Genomic DNA, 26724 nt, shown 5'->3' on the forward strand with positions numbered 1-26724 from the left:
CTACCAAAGTTAGTGTTGTCTATTCTGACTAGCAGTCCTCTTATGGATACACCAGGAAACAAAAAGTTGGAATAAATGGAAAGGTCTCTCAGTGGAAGGGAATAATCAGTTGGGACTTGGAGCTATTTAATTTGTTCTGAAATGATCTGAACTGGGGGTGGGGTGAGCAGTATTGTGGCCAAGTTTGCAGAAGACACAAAGTTATTCCAGATGATGAAAACCAAGGCTGACTGAAGAGTTCCTGGAGGATCTCCACAAATATGCAAATGAAGTTCCATGTAGGTAAGTGTAAGGGTGGTACTCACTGGAACAAAAGAAGAGTTTGGATACTCATTGGAACAAAAAATACCAACTTCAAGTATGTGTTAATGGTGTCTGAGAGTGAGCAGGAAACAGATCTTGGGTTTGTAGTGGATAGCTCAGTGGAAGTGTTAACCCAATGGGCTCCTGCAGTGAATAAGGCAAACTCTGTGCTGGGGATTACTGGGATAGGGATTGAAAACAAAATGGCTAATATTATAATGCCTCTGTGTAGATCTACAGCATCATCTCATTTGGAATACTGTGTGCAGTTCTGATCACCATATCTCAAAAAGAACACTGAAGAGCTGGAAAAAGTACAAAAGGGCAACCAAGATAATTAGCTCTAAAATCACCCTCCCCATGAGGAAAGGTCTCAGATTTTTCAGTTTAGAAAAGACTACTGAGGTTAGGACATGTGTCAGATTTATAAAACTGTGTATAAGGTGTGATGGACTGCACAGGTAAATAAGGTTTGGAAGTTTAGCCAAAAACAAAGTGTAGTCACGAACAGTGCAAGAGAGAGAAAAACGTTCTTGTAACTGGACAGCAATCTAGGTAAGCTGACCTGTGCTTTGATTGATGGAGCAACCAGCTGACTAATGGAGGAGATATTTCTCTGAGAGGGAAAAGACTGAAAGCCTTTTCGATTTGAATTCCTGTGTGTTAGCATCAAGTGTGTGTGAACATCTACCTTGAGAGGATTTCAGTCAGAGAGTGAATCTGATCTGCTATATGGTGTGTGTCAGCATATGCTGAGAGCAGAAATACACAGACAAAAGAACTGAAAGTTAGTTTATTGGTCAAAGTAGAGGTGGAATAATAGAGAGAGACTTTCTATAGTGACCATAAATAAAGGGTGAGGGAAATGTATCTTCCAGGAGTTAGAAGAATTCCCAATTCCACAGATTTCTATTTATTAATTTTTTTTGTCTTTGATTACAAAATATGAGCGGAAGGGAGTTTCTAACACATGGATGATGCACAAGCAGCAGCTAGGGCTGCAAGAATGCAGTTTTGAAAAAAAAACTGGACTTGCATAGCTCAGTTACATATAAGAACCAAGTCCAGCCAGCCCGTGCTTCTCAAACAGGTACAGTGGGTACAATTCTTTATGGAGAACAGTAGAGTAGGCAGAGTCTCACCATGAACCAGGCTGGGAACACCATTCAGCTATGTGAGCAAAGACTAACTGAATCAGTATAGTTGTGCATATGAAACAAGTGAAGGCAAATAAACCTGAAATACAAGAATGGTTTTGTATGGGTATTCTAAGCGGATTGTTATTGCAGGGGATGGACAGATAGGCAAGAAACATCATCGCTTATGCTGAGAGGGCTGCTCGCTTAGCAGCCTCCACCCTTCAGTCGAGCAGGAAGGGGCATGCAGAGTCACAGCTGATCAAACCATTTTTCAGGAAATAACAGCACCCAGTTGTATGAAACTTACGTGTAGAGAAGTGGAAAATGTAGATATGCAGAGAGCACCATCTTTCCCATCAAAATGGATAGCATTATAATGTAATCATGTGCTGAACTGTCTACCAAATGAGCAAAGATGGGGTCACAGCAAGAGGCCTCTGCTGAATGATTTGACAAAATGAATAGGAACAGTCAACTCAGACTCTGGAAGGAAATGTTCTGTTTGCATATTCATAGATTACATATTTGGGGCATGACTTGAGTGAAGTGGGGATTTCCAAAAAGAGAAGAAAGGGATAGAAAACAGCCTAAGAATTTTGTTGAGATGTGGTTTTATTTAGATATTATTCCTATCAGGTAATTTTCGTAGGAATTTTAAAAAAACATTACATACATTGAATAAGCAAAACAAATTATTCCTGTAGTCACTCAAAAGAGACATGGCCTTTTTGAGCATTAGTGTCCATGTTTCAGCATCCCCACATATGATCCCAGGCATCTTGGAAGATACCTCCAGATCAGGGGTCTGCAACCCGTGGCTCTCCAGATGTTCATGGACTACATGCAATTGGCCATGCTGGCAGTGGCTGATGGGATTTGTAGTCCATGAACATCTGGAGAGCCGCTGGTTGCAGACCCCTGCTCCAGATAATACCAATAGTAATATATACCTCAAACTGACATATTTGCTGCAAAGAAATTGGCATGCTCAAGATCACACAGTGACTTTATTGGAACAACCTGCAGAAATGATGTTTGTCAACATCTTGCTTTACATACTGCCCCAAAGACCTGAGGTCACGTAAAACAAAGGTGCCACTTCAACAGATTCATAGTGCACATTTGCCTGCTGGAATGGTCTTATATCCTTGTGTCAACATTCATTTCTATGTCCTGTTCTGAATTAATTTTGTTGCTGTTCTCTTGTACATGACTGTCGTGTTCATTTGAACTGTGTCCTGGTGGTGATTTAGGGCAGGTTGGGAGGTACTGAAAGCATTTAGCAGCACAGAACTTGGAACCAATTCCAAAGGGAAGATCATAGACATCCGAGGTACACAGCGTATCACTGGACTCCTCCTTATAACTCTCTTTCCATGCCAAGAGTCCCCGCTCTTCCTGGCTTCCTACCAAAGGTAAGAAAGAAGGATGGTTGACAAAGGCCCATTGAGAATTGTAATATGACATACAAAGCCGTTTTGTTCCATTTGTAAGGTTTGTTCTCCAATAGCACAAAAAGCATAACCCTGTATTCTTGGGGCAATTGCTTAAGACCACAGGAGACAGCTATTCACAAAGAACATTAGCTCTCAGTGGCAGTTACAACAATATTATGCAAAGCAACATGATCTTTATATTCTTTCCTTTTTGAGTGCCTGTAAAATGATTTATTTGCCTGTAACTCTATAATAAACAGAATAAATACAGCTACACCAAGTGGTTTTGATTGTGACATCAAGCAGTCAAGTGGTTTTGATTGTGACATTCTGACACAAGAAACAAAGGACTGCAGTTTTGCCCTTGGCAATGATTTGGCTTGTCCTAAATAAAAAATACCTGGATTCTAATCAGTGGCAGTTGCAACCTCTTTTTCCTCAGCTCCATCACTGTGAACAACTTTACTGTGCTGCCGCAGGACCAACCTTTAAATATTACTCAAGATGCATGGTTCATTCTTGCATGAGAAGCGTCCACATGACTCGGCTAACAGTGATATGATCCAGCCAAGGGAGGGGGAAGCAATCATATGGGCCTTTCCCACAGAATTTATACCCATCTCATAGCAAGGTCAGGACCTCTGGATTGCTGTTCTCCACATGGTTCAATTATTTAAGAAGACTGAAGTCATGTGACTGTAGTCACTCTCAAAAATAGCCATTCTAAAACAGCTAGGATAATGTTTTAAGGCTTGTGTTACTGCTCACATCAGATTACATATCAGCAGTTTGAATCCATTTTAAAATCACTACATATCAGTAGAGGTGCTAGACCCATTCTGAGGATGCTCTGGTGCAACCCAACTTGTGTTTTTGCAATTTCAGCACAGATCCTTGCCAGGAAAGCTGGATATTTCAGTGACTCCTACCTGGAATAGTATTATCAAGGAAAAAGCCAAGGAATCCCCCAACAAACATTCCTGTAGTAAGCAGAACCTGGATTACTTGGTCCAGTGGCAGAATTCCTAAAAACAGAATCCATTTGACATTTAATTGTAAAAAAAAGAAAGAAACAGGATAAAGTTATTTGAAATCAGCACATTCATCTTGTTTTAGAATTCAGACAAAAAATATCACACTCAGCAGTGGTAGACATTGACACTACATAGTTTCAGCATAGCCTAGAATTGTACTCAGAGAATTATATAGCAAACCTTCCATGCTCACAGAAAGGGTGTAAAATATAGCAATTGTATGCTGAATCAACCCAACAAGAGTCAACTAGAACTGCAGTCAGCAATGGTGTGATGCCACTTCCACTACAAATTCGGAAGTGATGTCATGTCTTTCTAGGAATCTCTGGAAATTCTTTGGTAACTCGAAGTGGCATCAGTCCCCTCTAGAAATTACCAAAAAATTCATGGTTTTACCATAATGTTTCTAGTAACTCCTAGAGAGGTGTAATATAACTTCTGGGCTCCCCTTGGAAGTGAGGGAAACCAATAGCTGGAAAGCTATATATTTTTCTCCCACTATCACTCAAAGTAATGGAGGGATGATAGGTGGGAACGGGGAATTTCTACCCCTGCTTGGGGGGGGGGGGGGGGGCACATAACTGCAATAATCTTCATGCCAAAAAATCCCCCAAACCTCCCTGTAGTCCCTCAATCCACATTCTCCAGTCCAGTCAACCATCTCTTAGGGAAATAGCCAATACTAGATTATAGCATCTAGTAGTTTGAAAGCTGTGTACTGCTTTTTTGTAGTCACGGCAAGAGACTAACAATACATCTATGCCTCTTGTATTATCTATATATCTATCAGTCAACATGACCCCATCAGTTGACACAAACCCACCAGACAACAGTCATAGGAAGACATGATTATTCTACAACCTTGAGTAAAACTATGCAGAAAAATGAGAAATCTCTTTGTGTACATGCAGAATCTGTAGCTTTAAGAAACAAAAACCCTCAGTGGTCACTGGTAGTCATTCACTACCATATTGCCAACCTTCAAGCTTTGGTTTCTGTCAGTACAAGGCACAGGGAATGAACAGGGATCTTTTTAGGGCTACTGTGACCTTTTAGGACTCATTGGGATCATGCCTAGCAGAAAATTTCAGACAGCTTGCCACTACATGACTTGCATAATCCCGCAGGATTGATGGGAGATAAAATAGAGGAGAGAAGAATGATGTAAATTATTTTGGTTCCCCACTGGGGAGAAAGATGGGGTATAATAAATACAGATGAGGGGCAGATAAAAGGTAGATTGGTTCATAAGTGGGAAGGAAAGAAGAAAGCAGGGGGAAGCAGTTTTCAACCAGGAAGGGAACTAGGTCTAAATGACTGAAGTACAATAGTATCAACTGCCATTCAGGACAGAACTGAAGGCAGAATTGAAGAAAGGCAGATATCCTGCATTAACACCCTCGGGTTTAGAACCTAACTGTGAAAAAATTATTCATTCCTATGTATGACAATCAGCATAGTCAGAGCTGTAAAACAGGGAACTGTCCCCCTTTTTAAAGTGAACAGATTTTCTAATTATAAATCAAATTACTTCTCTACCTTAACCTTTAAATAAAATGAAAGACAATACCCAATAAAAACATCATCTCACTGTGTACCTGTTTTCAGTATTTCTGGGTTATTCTTTACCCAGTGGGGAATCGTCAGACCCGCATATATAGAAAATCCAAAGACAAACAGGTTTCTTGAAGAGTTCATGTCTGCATACTGAATTTAAAAAGAGGATATTGCTTATAGATAAACATGATCAAATCTACAAATTAATTGATCTAACCAGTGATTTCTGTAACGGCACATTAACTGTTAACAACAATCTGTCCCCAGGATTGTCTCAACCTATGACAGCTGTGACAGGAGGGAGCCAATCTGAGGCTAATGGCTATGATGTCCACACACATCCACAAGAGTCACCCCTCATATGGCTTCATGCTTAGAATCGCACGTGCTTGTTGATACTTGCAGAGGCACTCCAAAAGCCAAATTTACTATTTACCTTTGCACATAATACATGTAAATATCCTATTATTATTATTATTATTATTATTATTAAACAGTTATACACAGCAAACAAGATCAATATGCTGGATTTTGTATTACATCACACGTCGGACACTTTCCAAGCATCTAGGACTGTGTGATGTATCGACGAATAATGCGTGCAGAGCCGTGTAGGGTGGCCTTTTGCAGCTGACATATGGTGATTTTGTCAGCGCCAATTGTTTTTTTTTTTTTTAAGTGCCGTTCAAGATCTTTAGGCACTGCACCCAGTGTGCCGATCACCACTGGGACCACCTTTACTGGTTTGTGCCAGAGTCTTTGTAGTTCAATCCTTAAATCCTCGTATCGTGTAAGTTTTTCCAGTTGCTTCTCATCAATCCTGCTGTCACCAGGAATTGCAACATCAACTATCCACACTTTCTTTTTTTCCACAATCGTGAGGTCAGGAGTATTGTGTTCCAAAACTTTGTCAGTCTGAATTCGGAAGTCCCAGAGTAGTTTTACGTGTTCATTTTCAGTGACCTTTTCAGGTTTGTGATTCCACCAGTTCTTTGTCACAGGCAGATGGTAGTTGTGGCACAAGTTCTAGTGAATCATCTGAGCAACAGTATTATGCCTCTGCTTGTAGTTATTATTATTATTATTATTATTATTATTATTATTATTATTATTATTATTATTATTATTATTATTATTATTATTATTATTATTATTATTATTTATTTCAACTTTTATACCGCCCCATCCCCGAAGGGCTCCGGCCGGTGAACAACATAATATATAAACAATAAGTAGGAGCAAATCCGGTAAAATACAAACATAGGCTCCGTCAATAAAACATCTTAAAATACATAAAAACAGCGGCTAACAATTAGCAAATTAAACAAGAGGCGTCCAGGCTCAATTTAAAAACCCACCCCAAGAAGGGGGGGATGGCAGGCCCCTCAATATGAGGTTCGCCCATGGTGGCAAACCTATGGTACTCCAGATGTTCGTGGACTACAATTCCAATTGGCCATGCTGGCAGGGGCTGATGGGAATTGTAGTCCATGAACATCTGGAGGGCCATAGTTTCACCACCACAGTCCTATGCACTATATTTTAAATCTGCATGGAATATAGTCATTTCTAAACAATTAAAAAGAATTTATGATAAAACATTCAATTTGTGATAGTAGTTTTACCAAGAGAATTTTAATTTAGATAATCACATATAATATCTTCTAAATTTATAATTTGTCATATTTTCTGTCAAAATGTTATAAATCTGCCATAATTTCATGAATTTTTAATCTGTCATAATTTCACTAATCAATGTCATATACTCAGAAAGATTACAAGACACATATTTTAAACTCTTTTTCATTTTACACTGATCTGCTACTTCATTTTATAGCAGAGTTAATATTTAAACTTGAGCCCTAAAACAGCTGTTGTTGACACTGACTTAAATTTATTAATGATAACATAGCATCTGGATACATTTTTATCTTTAGATCATCTTGACATTGATCTTTGGGATGGGAGTGGATGTGGTCCTGACTAAACTTGAGCAAAAAAAAAAAATTGGAAAAATTCAGATTTGATTTGACTGTAAAATTATCTGTATAGCCGAATCAGCTGAATCCCCAATTTGGTGTACCTGAAAATAGACTGGTATACCGAAACATTCGGGTTTGTTAGCATTTTTTGACATTTTAAAGGGTTTTATTGTTTCATTTTTGACCTGTAGATTGGGTTTCTTCAGGAGACTCTCCTGACAATACCACCCAGGTGTGGTGAAGTTTGGCTTAAGGGGTCCAAAGTTATGGATCCCCAAAGGGGTGCCCTCATCTCCCATTGTTTCCAATAAGATCTAATAGGATATGGGGGCTACCCCTTTGAGAGTCTTTGGACCCCTGAACCATAACTTTGGACCCCTGAACCAAACTTCACCAAAACCTGGGTGGAATCATCAGGAGAGTCTCCTAAAGATACCCTGAAAGTGTGGTGCCTCTACCTTAAAAAGTGTCTACCACAGACACTCCCAGAAATTCTCAATTGGCTGCAATGGAGCCAGTTCAGAGCAGAGAATCTGCCAGGCTCTTCAGCAAGTTCTATGGTGGGAAAAATTAATTGTTTTCTCACCATAGACTTCAATGGGGCTTGCTGTTATGCCCAGCTGGATCTGTGCTGGATATTTTATTGGGGGCTCTGGTGAGGTTTTTGTTCTGGGTCGGGGCACCAACTTTCCCGCAGGACTGCTGATGTGTCCCCTCAAAGGAACCAGCCAAATTTGCTGAAGTTTGGATGGCTGGGCACTTGTTCTGTGGGCATCAGTTTCACCTTCAATTGGGTGCCCTCAGCATTTGCCCCTCCTATGTAAACTTCAGCAAAGTTGGATGGTTCCTTTCAGGAGACTCACCAGCAGCCCTGAGGGAAATTTGATGCGCAGAACAAAAACCCCACCAGAGCCCCCCAAAAAATCTCCAGCATAGAGCCAGCTGGGCATAACGGCAAGCCTCACCCTATCCCACACCTCCCACTGCATCAAATGGAGGGGGGAAAGTGGCATTTTTCCCTCCAGAAGAACAGCAGTGGCACACTCTCCCTTCCCTAATGCCTTCTAAACCCCCAGCAACACCTCCACCTCTTAAAATGAAACCACTGTACAACAACAAAACCTAATGAACTAGGCACACCATAGCAACTTTAAACTACCCAGAGACACTGTCCAGCAGCACAGGCAGATCAAGCCAGGGGGCACGTTTGCCAGCCCTGACTCCTATCACGGCACTACACTACAGCAACACAAACACAACCCCGCAAAAAGTCCTCTAAAGTAAAGTGGGGAGATCCACAGACCCTCCCAGCCCACAGCAAGACCTACCAGGAAAACAAACAGAAGCCAACAGAAACCACTTCTACAGAAAAGATAAACCTACAAGATAAACATGTTTCAAGATCTTACTCAAGCAGAACTATGCTCAGTCCATTTGTTTCTGTTTATGCATTGGTGGATCCAAGCCTCTACTTGAGGTAGGCAAAATGTTATTGCTGTGCTAGTGTAAATTCATCCTGACAGGATATCTATAATTGTTTCCAGATCAGCAAGCACAAGGCGATTAGTTGCAATCCTTTCCCTCCATACCTTGAGGACAAGATTGTTTTAACAATTTTCTTGAAAGTTTTACTAAAATTGTGGAAACGTCTCTTACATTTTTGAACGGTAAGTTTTTTGTTCCTTTTTTATTTTGAATTATGTAGATATGTTTGTTTTGCCATATACTTTGTTTTTATAACTGATAGTTAGTTGAATGTATGTAAACATCTATAGATCGTTAGTTTCTTTTGGGAAAACACATGCAATAGAACGTTAGAGGGAATGGGAAATGTCTTTTCGTGGCAATTGTCTTCTTCTTGGCAGCATTATCAGTCAAGTGTGGTGAGCATATTGGGAAACATATTTCATTCTCCAGCTATCCACCTATACTTGACCTAGCTTTTCAAAGCTGCTCAAGAAACTGGCAGCATCTGTGGAAGGAGTTGAAATAGATTTGCTGACACTTGTGGGCAACCTTTCTTTCCTACATGGGACTGTAAAATTAAGAACTGTACTGTTCTTCTGTGAGGTTAATGGGTTTATTATGAAGTGTGGGTTGGATTAGGAAAGGCAATTCTTGAACAGCAAGTAATAAAAAATATTTTTGGATGCCAATCATCTAACTTCCTCCAGTTGAGCAGAATTCTTGCACCTTCTCTGCCTTTGTTCCATGCTCAGGTGTCAGAGTAGCATCAGGAAAACAGCTCCTCGCAGCCATGAGTGCTCTTGACTGGTACAGCAAACATTCCTCCAGAGAAGGCACAGTAGGAATGTGCACAAACAGCTGGGAAGCTGGTGCAATTGTCAGGAGTGTCTACACTCCACTGTGCTTATCACTACCCCTCCCTGCTTCCTCCTCTTCTTCCTCTCTCCTTCACGTGCCTTTCTAAGCCCAAAATGTCAGGAGTTGTTTGCCTAAATTCAGTGTGGATTGTGGGGGATTTAAAGGGAGCTGCCCCAGATATCATTGTTCATCGGGATCGCACGGGGCAGGAGGCAAGAATTGGAGGAGGGGAGTGCAAGGTGAGTGTGCAGGTAAACCCAGTCACTGTGGCCAGGAGAAAATGCCCTGCAGCCTTCCCCAAGCTGCTGGAGATGGGAGAAAGTGTTGTTTGCCTAAATTCAGCATGGATTTGGGGGGATTTAAGAGGTGGATTGGAGAGGATTTGAAGGGCTCCCTCGAAACAAAAACACTTTTCACATTGTTTAAAGGGAGCCTCTCCCTTCGGTGTGGATTGCGGGGGTGGATTTAAAGGGAGCCTCATGGGCTCCCTTTAAACAGCGTGGAAAATGTTGTTGTTTCAGTATGAATTGGGGCAAGGGATTTAAAGGGAGCCTTGCTTTAAACAATCTATTTCAGGGGTAGGGAACCTGCGGCTCGAGAGCCGCATGCGGCTCTTCTGCCCTTGCACTATGGCTCCACGAGCCGAGCCGCCGACCCCATCCTTGCCCACCCTGCAGGCAGCAGGGCGGGTGCACCAACTGCCCACGGTCGGCTGGGCCTCGCTGCGGGCTTCCCCTCTCGCCCGCCCCACTGGAGCGGGGCGGATGCTTTCCCCGGGACGGCTCGGCAGAGGCCGAAGCCACCGTAAGCTTCAGTCTCTTGCCCGACCTGCAGGTAGCAGAGGCGGTAGCGCATCCATGCTTCTCCAGAATGGAAGGAGCAGAGTAAAAGGTTTTAAAAGCCCTATATAGAGAGTGTTATCTTTATTTTAAATGTCAAAAATTATTTGCGGCTCCAAGTGTTTTCTTTTCCCATGGAAAACGGGTCCAAATGGCTCTTTGAGTGTTAAAGGTTCCCTACCCCTGATCTGTTTGAATGCCCAATTCGGATTCAGGCATTGAAATGGATTCAGATTTGGCTTGCATTCGGGCAGCTTGAATTCGGCCAGAATAGAAGCAGAATGGGCTCCAATTCGGCTGTTTTGGTGATTCAGCCAGCCGAATCCTGATGCCTATAGATAGAGTGCCGTGGTCGGATCACTTTGTTCTGAAAGCCCAGGTAGACATCAATGCCACCTCCATCTAGGCAATGGGTTTATTTATGCTCTGTGTTGGACCACTCTGTGTTGGACCACTGAGGGAATTCATTACTTAAAGCTACAGGCATACTTTTCATTGCATCGTTTTATAACTGTTATGTTTTTTGAATCCCCCAGTGTCGAGGTTTTTTTAAAAAAAAATCATGTTTTTCTGCAAACCTGGGACTCTGTTCAGATTTGTAGAAAGATCTGCCTTGTCCATTCACAGCTCCAGTCACTAGATTTAAATATCCTCAGATCTGGCCAACTTTGCTATTAGAATATGGATTCTGAATGTAAATATAGTTGGCTCATCAATCTCCTGGACTCTGAAACACCATCTGAACGCACCACCGTAAACAGCATTAAAAAATCACCTTATGTAGCCATCCCATCTCTTGCCTTAAAAACCCCATGAGGTAGAACTTTACAGGGTCACTTGACTCATTTTCAACTTGATGGCACACTACTTACCTTATTTAAATGTTGTTTTTATAAGTAACCATCTCAAGTGTCTACTTTTAAACTGAGAAACTGGATATGTTTAATAAATACTAACTACTGATTTAAATATTGTAGTATGACTGTTATAAGCTGTCCTAAGCCTACCCACTGGGGAAGGGCAGCCTATAAGCCCAATAAATAAAAATAATAATAAATAATAATGCCAGTATTTTACCCTGTTTCCCTGAAAATAAGACATATCCTGAAAATAAGCCCTGGGATGATTTTTTGGGATTTTTGGAGGATGCTTGAAATATAAGCCCTACTCCAAAAATAAGCCATAGTTACAGATTCCCCGGCGCAACTGATCTGGTCACATGGGGGGGGTGAAAAATCATGGAAAAAAATAAGACATCCCTTGAAAATAAGCCCTAATGCATCTTTTGGAGCAAAAATTAATTTAAAACCCTGTCTTATTTTCGGGGAACCACGGTAGTAATGTGGCAGGTTGAATAAGAATATTCATTCATGCAACATTTTTTTTTTAAAGGTATTACCTGCAGATTGGAAACTCCCACAGCGGTGATGATTCCAAACATCACAATGAACATCCCTCCAATGATAGGAGTTGGAATGCTGGCAAACACAGCTCCGACTTTGCCAAACATCCCAGTCAAAAGCATGACACAGCCACCAGCCACAATCACAATTCGACTCCCAACCTGTGTCAAAAACAGATTACATGTCATAAAAAAACCTGAGGAAATTTTTCAGAATGCACATCTTAATAGAAATCCTACAAGAAGGTTTATGAGCGTGGCTAAGTGCTCTTTTTTCACCCAAGGGTAATGTAGACTGTTAGCATCAGACCTTGTCAATCTAATATAACTGGTTTTATGGCTCTGCCTGTTAAAATTACATAGGGCTGAATTCTATGAATCTGTTCCATTAGCATTAGAACAGTGCCTTCCTCTGCACAAAGAGCCTTCTGCTGATGTGCCTTTTCCAATGGAGCAACTCTTCCCTTGGCAGATGGCTCCTTGCACTGGAGGAGCGTACTTCCAGAAAAGAGCCACAGAACACAATCCAACGCTTTTACTTAACACTAAGAGAAACCAGTGCTTTGAAAAATAAAGTTTCCAGTTCATTCTGAGAAATGCTAAAATTCCTTATCAGGACTAGAAAATAGGTAGTACTAGAAAATCAACAGATGAAGTTCTCTGAAAGACAACAACAGCTGTCAGGCAGCCACCTGCTGGCTATCCTATCACTTGGGGGACCTGCCTGGCATTAATCAGCACCCAGGCCTTGTCCATTGTGGCTCCAGATCTGTGGAATGGGCTTCCCTGAAGACACAACTGGTGACCCCTCCTTTGAGGTCTTCAGGAGGCAATGCCAGGCCATCCAGCGCTCTTGAGGGGGCAGGTTTCTTTTAAGGGGGGAGAAATCTGGGGTTTATTATTTTATGTTTTGTTTTAACTGAAATGTTTTGACCTATTATTGTAAGCCTCCTTGAACTAAGGGGAAAGGCAGGATATAAACATTTAAATTACTAAATACTTTAATAAAATAATTATGCTTCTAATCATGCTCTCTGCTTGCACTGTGTGTATGCAAGGGGACAGAGAATGCCATGTTATCACTTCAGATGCATCAGTGGTAAAGCCTGCTCAGCGCTTTGTGCCAAACCTATTGTGCATGCCACAACATTTTCCAGAAACTTCTGCAAGTGTTCCAGAATCTGCAAAATACAGGGGATTCCAGGGCAAGTTTGCAAACATTCTTAAGCAAATAAGTCCTATTCTTGTTCAGACATTCAAGTGTCTATGTGCCAAAGCAGACAGGTAAATCAGCAAATGAACCAACGTGGAAAGGATTTCCTGGAGGAAAAACAAGTTTGAAAAGTAATGGTTCTGGTCTATATTTGGCCATTCTTTCTTTAAATATAGTTTGACTCTGCTTTTGGAATTCCGGCAAATACAATTTCCAGTGATAACATGGACTGAAGTAAGACTTACCCGAGTGATCCCTAATGCACCAACATTTTCACTGTAAGAAGTGGTGCCATTCCCTGTTCCCCAAGCCCCTGCCAGAAGACAGCCAATCCCTTCAACTCCAATTCCACGGTTGATAGCATGCTTCGGAGGAGGTGGAGCACCAGACAAACGTGCACAGGCATAGTAATCTCCTACTGACTCCACCATGGAAGAGATCACTCCAGCGATGATGCCAAATACCCCAGCCACACTAATAGTGGGAACTCCCCATTGACCTAAAGATTACAAAACCCAAAAAGTGTTCACGCCAAATGTTGGTAAACTACACAAGATTGTCTGAAAATGCTTGTATCATCTATACTTGACATGTTAGGTTGATTTAATTGAAGAGGCACACAATGGTCAGAATGCAGGGCTTTCAAATGATATATGGAGCAATCCAAAGCAGAGCTAGACTTGCTCCATGGTAGCTAATGCCAAGAGACGAGTCTTTAAAAGTCACTGACAAACTACATCTGATGCTGGAGTTCTGTGATGGGTAATCTGGTTCCCAAAGCAGCAATGGTGGGCCCATGGGACTATGGCACCAGGCAACAGGGGTATTTGGTCCTCCCATCATGCATTTCTTCAGTTAGATACCCTCCTGGATGCATTAAGTCCTGTTGGATATCACTCCCCCCCCCCCAATACTAGCCAATAAAGCAGCAATGGTGTGTGGGTGCATATGTGCACATACATATTTACCATGGCAAAAACAGTGCTGGGAGAAAACGCTTAAAATAAGCTTCCCCTAGTACAAATCTGGCTGTTTTAGGGGAGCAAATTATAAATTTGGAGTTCTAGTCACTCAAATATCACATGTAGCTTGCCCTCCACGAACTCCCTGAATTGCTCAATGAGCTAGTGGATGCAAATAGTGCAGTATATGGCGACAACTGGCTGTTATTGCCAAGGAAGATCCAACACAGCCCAAGCCCACAGTTTCAAAAAGCCAGGCAAAACATGTTCAGACTAGTTTTTAGTAAAATTTCATGAACTCACACTGACATAACATTTGGCCTTTAGAAAAGAACTCCTGAAACACATTGCAAAGAACTGCAGGGCTGATTCTTACTGGCTGGGGTCATAATCTCTGCATCCTTTCCCCCTAAAATTCTCCCCTTATTAGTTTCTCCCAACAGTCTGTTTTTTTTCTTCTGTTCTTGCTCTCTTCTCCACTCAATATTTTATTCACTATTTTCTCCTCTGCACCTTATTTTCAGCTTTCTCCACTTCTCTGTTCCTTTATTATTCAACCTTTCTCCCTTCCTCCCTGCAAAAGCATTCCCAGGTGTTTGTGAGCCACCAAAAGATACACTCTGCAGGAACTTACTTAATCGCTGCCTAAAATGAAAGTACCAAGTTAAGAGGGAAGGCCTGAACACACTGAGGACAAGATTCTTCCTCAGTCTCTTCGTCTGTCTGTCCAAAGAGTCTCATTAGAAAATCTTGCTGACTCCTAAGTTTCCATCCCAAAAACTTTGCATCTGATTGTATGTAACATACAGCTAATTCATTAACAAATTACTATTTGACAGATCTTAAATGCCCTGCCTGAATCAACAGCTGTATACAGACAATCAGTAGAATTATTAATAGTGGTTTATTCCCTGGAAAGAGATTATTAAGTCCACCTCAGCATACCAGATTAATTGATTTAATCCTCACAGGGCAACAAATATCAGCAACACTGTAGCATGATAATACCTGGATAAGGAAATCGAAACCAAGGTGCCTCGGACAGAACATTTCCTTTTCTGTCTGTCCGAGCTGCATAGCCATAAGCTTTAGGATCCGAAGGGAAAACATTGGAGACTGTGAGGGCAAAACACACCAGCCAAGTAATAGAGAGGCCAAGCAGCACCTAACCAATTACAGAAGACAGGAAATCTTTGTTAGTAACTCAGTTCATTCCCCTTGGAAAGAAACTGTTCTCTGTGTCAGGAATGTTCCAATTGCATTCACAAGGTAATTTAAAGGTGTGCCATTCATTCACACTCAATCCTTGCAATTACATGGGCTTTCAGCATTACTGGAAGTACTGCTGGAGAAGTTTTGCCTGTGAATGGTAACTATGCGCTAATCTGTAGGTCACATGCAAAAGCTCTACTGACCCCATTTTTTGCATCAAGATCCAGGGCTGCTTTATAAAATACATTGCACAGAAGTTTGTCAAAGATCTGCATTGCTGCAACAAACTAAGCTTAACTGTGTCTTTGCAAGTAATAATGGAAAGATATAGTGGAAACACACAGTGCTGTAGCAAGACAGGGATGGACTTGGTGATAGGACATCAATATAAGCCCGATATAAAAGCAAGAAATGACAAACTGAATAATAACTAAGTGTAGGGTTACTCAAAGAATTAATTACCATAATGTACAGTTCACTGGGTTTGAGCTACATTTGATAGGAATTATGCCATGATTGGAGCAGGAACAGAAAAAATATTTTGTATCCTGATACCAAGGAATCAAGAAAGCCTACATAATATGAAGCCCTGGGGTATGTCAATCTTATCTGCATACCAATGCTCAACTTGTCTGTGCAATCTGCTTCACATAGCGTGCCAATATGCCTTGGCCACACCAGTGATGTTTGCTGGCAGGCAGGACTATCTGTGAGACTGAAGCACCAGGGTCATGCCACACAAAGATTCTCCAACGCCAGTCCTTTCCTGTAATACAGCTCAAAGTTCTTCTTTCCACCATGCTGCACTTCAAAGAATAAATAGTAATAATTTTTGCCTTCAAATTGTCACTGACTCTTGGCAACCCCAGGACCATGGGTTTGGGGGCAAGAGAACAGAAGTGGTTGGCTTTTAACTTCCTCTGCCTTCCTTGCGGTTTCCCATCCAAGTACTGACTGTGGTCAACTCTGCTTCCAAGCTCAGATAAAATTGGGTTACTCAGGGGTTTTTATGTTCAACTGAGAAATGCAGGGGGTGGGAAGACTATGAACAAAGAAGGGGGTAACAAATGAGTGACAGATGGAGAGGGCAAATGCCACTCAAAATGGGAATGAAGGAGATAATATTCCAGTCAAGTGGCACGCTCTCTTATGAAACATTCTTTAGTTAAAACTCCCACCAAAAGAAAACTTATTTCATATCCTCATTACTAGTTGAGAAACTGGGTTTTCTCTGGATGCAATGAAAGCATCTTTCATCGAGCAATCTGGTCACTCAAAATCCAAAAGAAGCAACTCACGGGGAAGATCTGGAAGAGGTACATCTTGGAGAACTGGCATTTCCTACTTCTCTTGTAAACTGGCACTGGAACAGGCATATTTTTCAGGTACTGAGAGAACAGGACTATGAAGAAAATGGTTCTAAAGTAACAAGGAAATAAATAAATAAAAATCCTCTGCATGTCTTGTGGTAACACACACCCTGATTCAGAGTCTAACATTTGCTTACACAGAGGATTAATCTGAGTGTAGGTGCTGGCTTGGCTGTTTTTGCTTGCACTGCACACTTACACAGAGCTCTGGTAAGAGTTCTTGCCTCCGCCCCACCCCCTGCTCCATTTCATACTGTTGTCTTCCACACTGTGAAAAAAGGATATTCAAATCACTGGGTGAGATACTTGAATCTATTTGCGCACTTCTAAATGCTACACACTGCAATGGGAGTTATGTGGGATATCACAGTCCTTTGGACAAGGGTTTTGTATTTTTCGGAAGATAGTCTGTTTTGCTTCTAGCAAGGCTATTTGCTGTTTCTTATGACCATTTGAGTTGCATTCAGACATCATATTCAACCAATACTTGGTTGTGCACAAACCAAGCATGTGCACAAACCAAGATGTGCACAAACCAAGCATAAAGATGTGCACAAACCAAGCATAAAGCATAAGGAAGAAATCCAGGTTGAAAACAAACCCTGGTATACAAATACAGGGATATGGGTTAACTGGAGTTTTCACCACATAAACTAGGATTGTAATCACAATTCAGTGAAGGTAAACATCCTAATTGGGGGTAGAGGAAGGAAGCTAGCTCTGGTTCATATACACACTTGCATTTGTATTTCTTTCATCATGCTCAGGGGGCAAGAATGCATGCAATAATTTGGGCTTGTGCTCATCCCAGATTGATGTAAGGTCTGAATGAAGTCTTGCAGTTAAAGGTATAGTAGGCCTTTTCTGCATGAGTTGTTTACAATTTTCTTGCCACCAAATGCTATGCTTTTTTCTTTTCAATCAACATGTTTTTTTCTTTGTTTGGTTCTGGAAATTTTTTCCTTCATTTTTCTTCTGTTGTTTTCCCTAGCATATTTACAGAAATTTATTTGTATCCATTTCTGAGCCAGCTCCCTTTAAGTGAGAGATCATATTGAAATGGTCTTTATTTCTCCATCCCACCAAACACCTGGCCCCAAGTAGTCACCCAGCCTCCCCTTCATACACTTTCTCCTCCCTCTCCCCTTCCTCCTCCGTTTTTAAAGGATTTTTTAAAAATTCTCTCTGCCATGTTGCAATAGTGATGTAACATCAGGCCGTAGACACAAGGCAGGTCAATTGTATAAGCTTTGCCAATTTCATCTCAAATTGTAACATTATGGCAAAGATACGCTGTGTCAGCAGTTAGGAACAAGTGAAATTGAAAATTTAACTCCAGTTAATCCATAAATGCAGTGATCTATACATGCATGTGTGTGTACACAAATACCAGTAATCACTGAGTTGTTCTCCAATTATCTCAATAAAGACAAGATAGATATGGCTGTTGTGGGTTTTCTGAGTTGTGTGGCCATGGTCTGGTAGTTTTTGCTCCTTATGTTTTGCCTGCATCTATGGCTGACATAGGTGAAACATTAGGAACAAAAACTACCAGGCCACACAGCCTGGAAAACCCACAACAGCCAGTTAATTCCAGCCATGAAAGCCTTCGACAATACAAGATGGATAGATGAGCAGAAAAATTAGACTGTTTTGTTCTTTATTATTTTGTTACTTTAAAAGGGAGGCCAAACACTTACATGGCTGCTATGCCCCAGTGTGATCCTGCATCATCCCCTGCTGATTCAAAGAGAGGCAGGGCCACCAGCGAGATGGTCGGGGCGATTGTCAGAGGGCCAATGAACCGCATCAGAAATCCAATGAGGCCAGAAAAGCCAACAAAGATTTGGAAGCAGGAAGCGACCATGATTGCTCCCTGCAACTGAAACAAAAACAGCAGAGCTTTAAATTGGTCATAAGCATGTTTCACACTATCGTTCCTTCTAGCTGTTGCTCTGCTCCTTCCTCTTCAGTACTGGAGCCTTAAAAAAATCACCCATGAATTTGGGTCACTGCCATTGTGCAAATAGAGAGGCAGTGTGTGATGTAGTGGTTAAGACTACTAGGATATGTGAGACTAGGATCTGGGAAACGCAGGTACAAATCCCTACCCTGCCATGGAAACCTGCTAGGTGATCTTGGTCCAGCTCCACTTCCACAAGTGACTATTGATAAACTTCACACAGAGTGCCGCCAAGGGGCTGGCCAGTCAGTGATGCACATTGCCCCAGCGTGCCTCCATCTCTGAAGGTGGGAGAAGTGACTGATGGCAGCTTCCGCCGCCCACGCTCAGGCCCACCTGAGATTTATGGATAGTTGCTCATAAAGTACTCTCCATGTATGTCACATGTATGTGCCTACACCAAAACCCAAATGGGAAAGAAGCACACAGAATAGGAACACTTGCTGCCCGCTCCACCCCGCCCTGCCCCGCCCTGCCCCTGGGTAGCTGAGACTTTTACATTTCACTACTCGTACATTCCACTTTTGACCAGCGGTTTACTGGTAGTCACTCATGGCAGTAGCAAAAAAAAAAAAAGACATTCCAAAGAAAGATTCCCTGGAGAACCCCCACAAACCCGCAAAGGCAGCAAAATGCAGATTGGAGAAAGAAGGCATGGTGGGAGATTTTCTCAATACCTCCAGGAGGCTGTTCCAGAAAAAAACCACTGGCCAAACTTTAGGGCAAGAGAAGAGAGTGAGAAGGAGGTTCCTGGATCAACAGGTCATGGAGGCCTGGACCATTTGTCTGAAGTGACTGTCCTGGTGAGTGTGACTATTTTAATCAGCCCACTAAAAACATTAAGATTCACTAGTGCTGTTAGAATTGCAGCCCCCACATGGGGGAGCCATGACTACACAAACATCTTGTCTCTTAGACACAGTTCTGTTTTTCAGTGGCTTCCATGACACAAATGTAACATCTGAAATAACGTATTCATTTCGGCTGAAAGAAATTAGCTCTATGAGAAGTTCAATCCAAATAGGTGCCCAGGTACACTGGAATAAACTCATCACATAAAAAGGCTCCAATCCTAATAGGGTTATAACGAAACAAGAAACAGAAAAAGCGAGAGACTTTTGTTCAGACCAGCGGTGAACGGCTAGAGTTTGTTAGTAGCTATAGTCATGGCTCCTCCTATGTGATCTCAGACTTGAAATATTACAGGAGCAATATAGAATGGAGCCAAAAGGCTTTGGAGCACTGAATTAAGATCGGAGAGATCCAAGTTGAAAGTCTATTGAACCACAAATCTCACAGGGTGATCCTAGGCCAACCATTTTCCCTCACCTTAAGCCACCTTACATAGATGTGGGTATAAAAAGAGAAGGAGATACCAATATAGGCCACCCTGGCCCTTTGAAGGAAGGACAAAACAAAAATGTAATAGGTGAACGAGTGGTAAGCACAAGATTCTGGCAACAGAAAAACTGGTTCCACATTCAGGCACCAGCTTATCAGAATGCAGCTAATCAAAAGTATTTTTGGATGCCAAATGTATCCCTGCTGTATCTTTTGGAGAAGAAGCTAAAGAAGGCCCCACTGTTTAGAAAAAGAAAAAAGAATTCCTGAAACTTTCCCCAGGGTTACCTCTCGCATCCGTTTCTGCCAGACCTCAATAAATTCTGGTGAAGTAGCATCCACTTGAGTGGCATTTTGGGTCCATTTAGGGCATTTCCAGTCAGGGAGAGCGAGCATAGACAGCGAAGGAGTCAAGAAAGCAAAAGTCCCTCCTTGTAGAATAGGTAGCCTGTATGAGGCAGAAGGGAGAGGGAGGAGACACTGGTGAGACTCTGGGTTTTCAGGACAAGACGAATTATACCCTGATACAAGTAAAATACAAATAGAAAATATAAGTATATAACAATGAGATAATATAACATAACAAAATATAACTTTACACATGTTAAATTTGCTGACATGGTAATGGAATAGCATGGTAATGGAATGGATCACCTCAGTGATCTTCTTTAAGTTGTACCGCCACAAATATCTTGAAGAGAATGCAAAGAGAAGAGGAAAGATAGAAAAGACAAAATGTGAGAGAAGGTGGACAACAATGTCTACATAGATTTACATGGATAGATATAGCAAAGAAAAATAATATATGTAACATGAAAAAACTCAAAAGGGTCCTAGGCTACAGATTACAATTAACAACAAGCCTTGGGAATTGAAGTGTTGAGGGACATCAACAGATGACATCAAATGGACATAATTCTTCAAAGGCTTTTAGGAAACAGACCAAGTCTCTACTGTTTCGCACTACAGTTATTAGCTTTAAATTTCTTCCTGCATACTGCTTTGATACTGCTTCAAACATTACAAATGTAAAAAAGGATGTGCAGATTGTCACATATGACCATGCAGTTACAACTTACAGGGACACTAGAGGTGCTAGTACCCATCAGAAGACCTGCTTTTTAGATTTCTCCCACACACACACACAATCTAAATGGCCTCCCTCCTCTCTTTTGCCATTTTTCTTCCCCACCCTGTTCAGTTTTTCTGATGTCTAATATCATTCATTTCTGAAATGAAATAAATAGTAACAAATAATAATAATGGGACATCGCCTTAAGGTTTTCAGATAGATGGCAGTTACCTGCCATTGTTTATCTCCATCAAACTACTTCTGGCACTGAAGCTGCATGTAATAAAGCCCCAGCCTCCCTAGCAAGAGGGCAATCTGTACCAGAAAAGGAAGGGAGAATACTTGGCCCTTCCCTTATCAGTTGTTGTCATCCCCAAACATCTCTTGCCTACCTGCCCTCTACTCTTCCATGTCAATGGTGAAACTGTATTAACCTATGCTCATTTTCCACAAATGGAAACAGAATGCTGGTGCCACAGGGGTAAATGCAGATGGTAGGGAACATTCCCAGGGGGCCGGTCACAGGGGAAACATCTGCTCCTGCTCATATACAAATCATAGCCTCAAGGACATTTTGAGAAAAAAACCAAAGGACCACCAAAATTTAATTACAGGTAGTTTTGGTGACACTTGTGATTGGATCCAAGAATGGCAGATTAGCTCTATTTAACCACTTATCTCCTTCTTCACTTATCTCGTTTGCTGTGGGATTTTTGAGACCGTCTGCAGAGATTAAGACACCAAACAGCTTTGTTTCAGTGGCCAAGTGCAATTGCATTTATGGGATTTCACTTCCTTGCTCCTGGGGAGTTCTGTAATTAAATCCAGCATCTGCATGCTTGCATCCTAGCAGAGCCTCAATCCTCCCTTATGACTGTATCATAATGACCTGGTATGGAAAGAACATGAACCTTCCCATTGTTACAGCGTGTAAAAACTGCACTGTAGTTATTTGTTTCATAAGATCCAAACAATTTCTCCCAGTGTCAGAATATCCCATTTTTCCATGAATGAAAAATGGAAAAAAAATTGGGGGTGGGGGGAACACCCCAATCTACTTTCCCAAGCAGGTAGATATTGTTGATGTGAGTACTGTGTGAAATGCAGTCATATAAGTATCATGAGATACATCCTGGGAGACCGCCAATACTACTTGAAAACACCCATTCTTGTGGTTACTTGAGGCATAGAGATTCTCTCTCAATGAAAGCACTCCCTTGACCTCCCCCCACCCACCCCTGCCTAGCCATGTTCACTTCTCCAATCAGGACTCAATGCTCAATTAACATGCTTTTGGTGTGGAGACTCCTCTCCACAACAGATTTGTCACAGATGCAGGGTCTCCATGCCATGAGCATGGGCAGGAACACTGGACAATGGGAAGGTAAAAAGAAAGGGATAGGAGGCTTGAGAGAGCTTTTGCAGGACATGGGAATCTCTGAATCTGCAAATGCTGGGTTGTTTCTCATTACAGTATGGTGCATATCTTGATGCTCAGCTTCTGGTTTCTGATTATTAGCTTGTACTGCCCACAGTCCTAACCTTACTGGTGAGCACAGGCATAATGAGGGGGGGGGGGTTTGGAGGGGCTGAAGTCTGGGGTGCAACTGCTCTGAGGGCATATTTTAGCCGTGTGAAGAATCTGACTGGTTATACAGTGTTGACCTGAGCTGATAAAGCAAATAATATCTAGCAAAAGAGAACTGGTTGTCTATTGAGGGGCCAAATCTAAGGTGGAACAGTAGAGACTTTCCACATGGCCATACATATAAACAAAGATAGGAAAGATCTTGAGGAAGAATAATAATTCCTGAACCAGTTAATGTGGGATTATACATTCTAGGTGGATCCCATCTGGTGTATTAGGGTTTTGCTTTGAGGTTTACCTCAGGAGGGAGATTTATGTTTGTTTTGAGTAGTTAACAAAGACAAGGTTGTGAGTATGCACTGTGAATAAGTACCAGCTTGTTAAGATCTGTAATAATCCATAAGACAGAAACATCAGTAACAAACTGCACCATCTTAAGAAAAACTGCTACAATAGCTATTGAAACTGAAACATAATAAAGCCTAAATAAGATCTGTGCCAGTGCCTCAAAACGAAAACTGATATCTAAGCTAAACTTATATATATTTACCTCCTGCCTATTTAATATTAATCTTATCTATTGAATACATTTTAATTCTATTTGTTGAATCTGCCTCAGCATTCTTTGGTGCTTTAATAGAGCTTTTCAATCACCGCACACTATACCATATTACACTATACCATATTATACTATACTATACCAGCTGAGTCCCTGAGAAAAGGTGAGAAATCTGATCAGATCAGTCAGAGAGTGCTTAGCCTGCCTAAGGAAGTAAGGAAAGTGAGGGGATCTGGCACACCCTTCATCTTAACCATAGTTTACTCATGTCATAGGGCTAGTTAATATTTGTCATCAAGAGACTGCCCACAGGCCTTTTCATCTCAAGATCAACCTCAAGATAGGCCATGGCAACAGAAAATTATTGAATATTACTGCACAAAATGTTCCCAAGACTTCAAAGGAGGAACTGTTTGCTACAAACTACAAACTCAGTAATTCTGCTGGAAATAGTGAGACATCACTTCTTCAGGTATTCATTATCCCCCTCCCCCCACCTGGTTGACAATCAGGGCAAAAACCACAAGGAAAGGTTACATCAGTCATTAATTTGTGGTGGCCGAATGTGGGGAACTATATATTTCAGAAATGTTCTCTTCTTATCTCTAATCTTCCATTACAATGAGGTAATATTTTTGTTTTGTTTAGCTGTCACAAGTGTTGGCGGTAGTCAAACACTTTTAAATCATGGCTTTGTAATTTGCTGGCACCAAACTTAATTTTCGTCCTTGCACTGAAAACCAGAGTGAAAATATACACCTGAGAGACCTGGAATCAAATTCCCATTCCCTCATTAAGAAAACTAGGAGAAACCAGGCCAGCTTTCTGCTATTTTCAATGGGCCTGTTCTAAGAATAAAATAGGACACATATTCACAACATATGGCTCATCTAGCTCCGGAGCCAGTAGCTCTATCAGCCAATGAAAGAGCTCAAAACCAAGAGTCCAAATACAACTTTTCCCACTCTCTTTAACAGATGAGTGTATTGATAGCAGTGGTCTCTCCTACCATAGAAGGAAAATCCAGATGGCTACTGTGTTCTTCTTTCTCTGCCTCACCGGCCATCAGCACTACTATAGCAGCACTGTTCCAGAATTCTTTAGAGGGGGAAGGGTTCACAGGGGCTTTCCAGAAATGACCAGCTCATAATTTTGCTGCTCCTAGGACAGGGATTAACACATGCAGCTAAGTAAACCTTAACAATCCAAAAACAGCTGAACTGTTATTTTGAAGTTTTCCCATGTTAAAAAAAAATCTTTGAAAGTACAAACAGGCACATCAAAGAGAAAAGTTCTTGCTATGTTAATTTCTGCTTGCAGAGAATTTTATTTAGTTTGAAATGGTTCACTCCACAATAGCCTTCTGTCGCATGGATAGATTAGTCCCCTAGCATGGCTTAAGAAAACGTCTGCATTGGCTCTCCCCAATTTGCAACAAATGGGATAGATATCTTTTAGGGAGAGCACTCTCACAGTAGGAGGAGTTTCTGCACTGGACCAGTGCTCCTGTACTATCCAATGCCCCCTCCCTCACACCCACCCCATAGCATGATCATCAATTCCCCAGCATAGGCAATGCTGTGGCATAAAAATGAGGAGACTTGACTCCATCCCAAGAAACACTGGAGGGCATCACGTGGCACAGACTTCTCAAGAACCAAAAATGATGGAAAGGTAAAGGATGCTGATTTGGAACCCAAATGGAAGAACTGCCATGGTCTTTGTAGCAGAATGGGTATCCAAGGCCATCAATGGTCACTGGATTCTAGTACCAATGATCTCCACTTGGAAGTATTGAGAATAAAAATGAATTGGATTATAATGCTAAAACCGCAGCCTGGAACTTACTGGAGGGCTACCATTGCTGCCAGGGAATGGGAAAGGCGGTCGAGGGTTGACCTCTGCGCCAGCTGCACGGTGCCCAGGTGGGCAGGGTCACTAGAGGCTTGGCTGGCTCAGACAGGTGAGGTGGCTGAGTGGGGAGAGGAGAGAGGCAGAGCCATGATATCCTGACCACTTAAGTCTGGCCAAAGTGGGCTCCTACCTCTTCAGTCAGCAAAACTAATAAATAGGCTGTGGCCAGTTTCCTTCCACAAAATAGTCGTCCTGTGTCTTATTGTGGGCCTTTGGCCTCTCTCTCTTCTCCTTAGGTGGCAAATGAAAACTTTCTAAACTTATCAAATAGCAGTTATATGTTAACAGGAGTGCTGGAGAACTGAGCCTTAGGGTAATAATGCTAGAGTGGTTATGTAACATCCATGACATAATATTTGGCTCTGACAGAACAAGAAAAGAAAGGAGGTGTGCTCACCCAAAAAAGGAGGAGAGGATTTGGTTGGCAGGTTGAAGCACACTAATGTAATAAATTCCATTTCTGACAGCCCACAGAGCCTTCTTTGGTAGCAAGAAGACAGATGTGGTGGGATTCAAAAATTTTAATAACATTTTCCAATGGTGATGGGATTCAAACAGTGGCGCCGTCGCACACACGCACCTCCAGTCCCTATTGGGCAGGGAGGTTGCTTTAGTAACCCCTTCTCGGCACTCAGAAAAAATTAGTAACCACTTCTAGAGAAGTGGTGAGAACTGGTTGGATCCCATCTCTGGATGGTACTCTACCTGGGACTACCTCTATCTCCTTTTGGCACCTCATAGTATATTATCAGTTGTTATCTCTTCCATTGTGAATGGCTACTAGTTTGAAGAAATCTGTAAATCTGCTGTGTGATTAGTTTCTTTTTTCCTCTTCCCACCCATTATGTCTGAAATAAGTTTTTAAAATTACAGTGGTGATAATGCTCCAGCAGATACCTCTTGAGTTTAAGATACTGCACAATCCTAAAGTTAATCTTCCAGAAGAACACACCAGCATTAGCCAAACTACACATGCAAATCTGTTAAAACCAGAGTGGGCTGTTGAGGGTTTTCAGCATCTTAAGTTAAACTGACAAAGTACATAGGACACCCAAAGAATGAGTTTTTGTTCAGCTCTGCCCCAATACACCTTATTGGAGGTATTGAAGGCCAGAAAACTGTTTTATGTTATAAATGTTGCTTATTGTTTAGATAGATCGGAATTTATATCAATAATGTAGCAGTTCTCTTGGCTGGATTTTAGTTCAAAGTATCTGTGCCAACTTTCCCAGATTTTGTTTTAATCTTTTAATAAAAAGTTAATTAAAAATAAAAAAATTCAGTTCCCAGCAGAAACAGCTGGTAATCACAAAGAACAGTCATGGGGGTGGGGGGGGGGAGATTTCTTGGGAACTTCTGCTTGGGCCTCTAAATAATTGCTGGCACACTTGCCACACTCCATAAACATGGCTAAACACAGGGACATTCTGTGTAACTTAATACACAATTATTTTAGAAGATTCATCTGAGCAGTTCCGAACACTATTAGCCAGCCTGGAGCAGAATCAAAAGG

At 41.6% G+C, this 26724-nt stretch overlaps 1 protein-coding gene across 4 annotated transcripts in view; it reads right to left on the reverse strand.

Annotated features, from left to right (window-relative positions):
- Positions 1–2430: 2430 nt before the first annotated feature.
- Positions 2431–26724, reverse strand: part of LOC125434201 (solute carrier family 23 member 1-like) — a 51008-nt gene continuing 26714 nt past the window's right edge. For all 4 annotated transcript variants that reach the window (XM_048499235.1, XM_048499234.1, XM_048499232.1 and 1 more), the window contains 9 exons: positions 20367–20526; positions 18475–18656; positions 16703–16823; positions 15201–15357; positions 13476–13729; positions 12015–12179; positions 5511–5619; positions 3808–3903; positions 2431–2848 (listed from right to left, as the gene is read on the reverse strand). In XM_048499235.1, the coding sequence (XP_048355192.1) occupies positions 2583–2848; positions 3808–3903; positions 5511–5619; positions 12015–12179; positions 13476–13729; positions 15201–15357; positions 16703–16823; positions 18475–18656; positions 20367–20526 (1510 nt within the window). In that variant the 3' untranslated portion in view covers positions 2431–2582. The remainder of the gene's footprint in view (positions 2849–3807; positions 3904–5510; positions 5620–12014; positions 12180–13475; positions 13730–15200; positions 15358–16702; positions 16824–18474; positions 18657–20366; positions 20527–26724) is intronic.

This window comes from Sphaerodactylus townsendi, linkage group LG06 (assembly GCF_021028975.2).
Source record: "Sphaerodactylus townsendi isolate TG3544 linkage group LG06, MPM_Stown_v2.3, whole genome shotgun sequence".
NCBI lineage: Eukaryota > Metazoa > Chordata > Lepidosauria > Squamata > Sphaerodactylidae > Sphaerodactylus > Sphaerodactylus townsendi.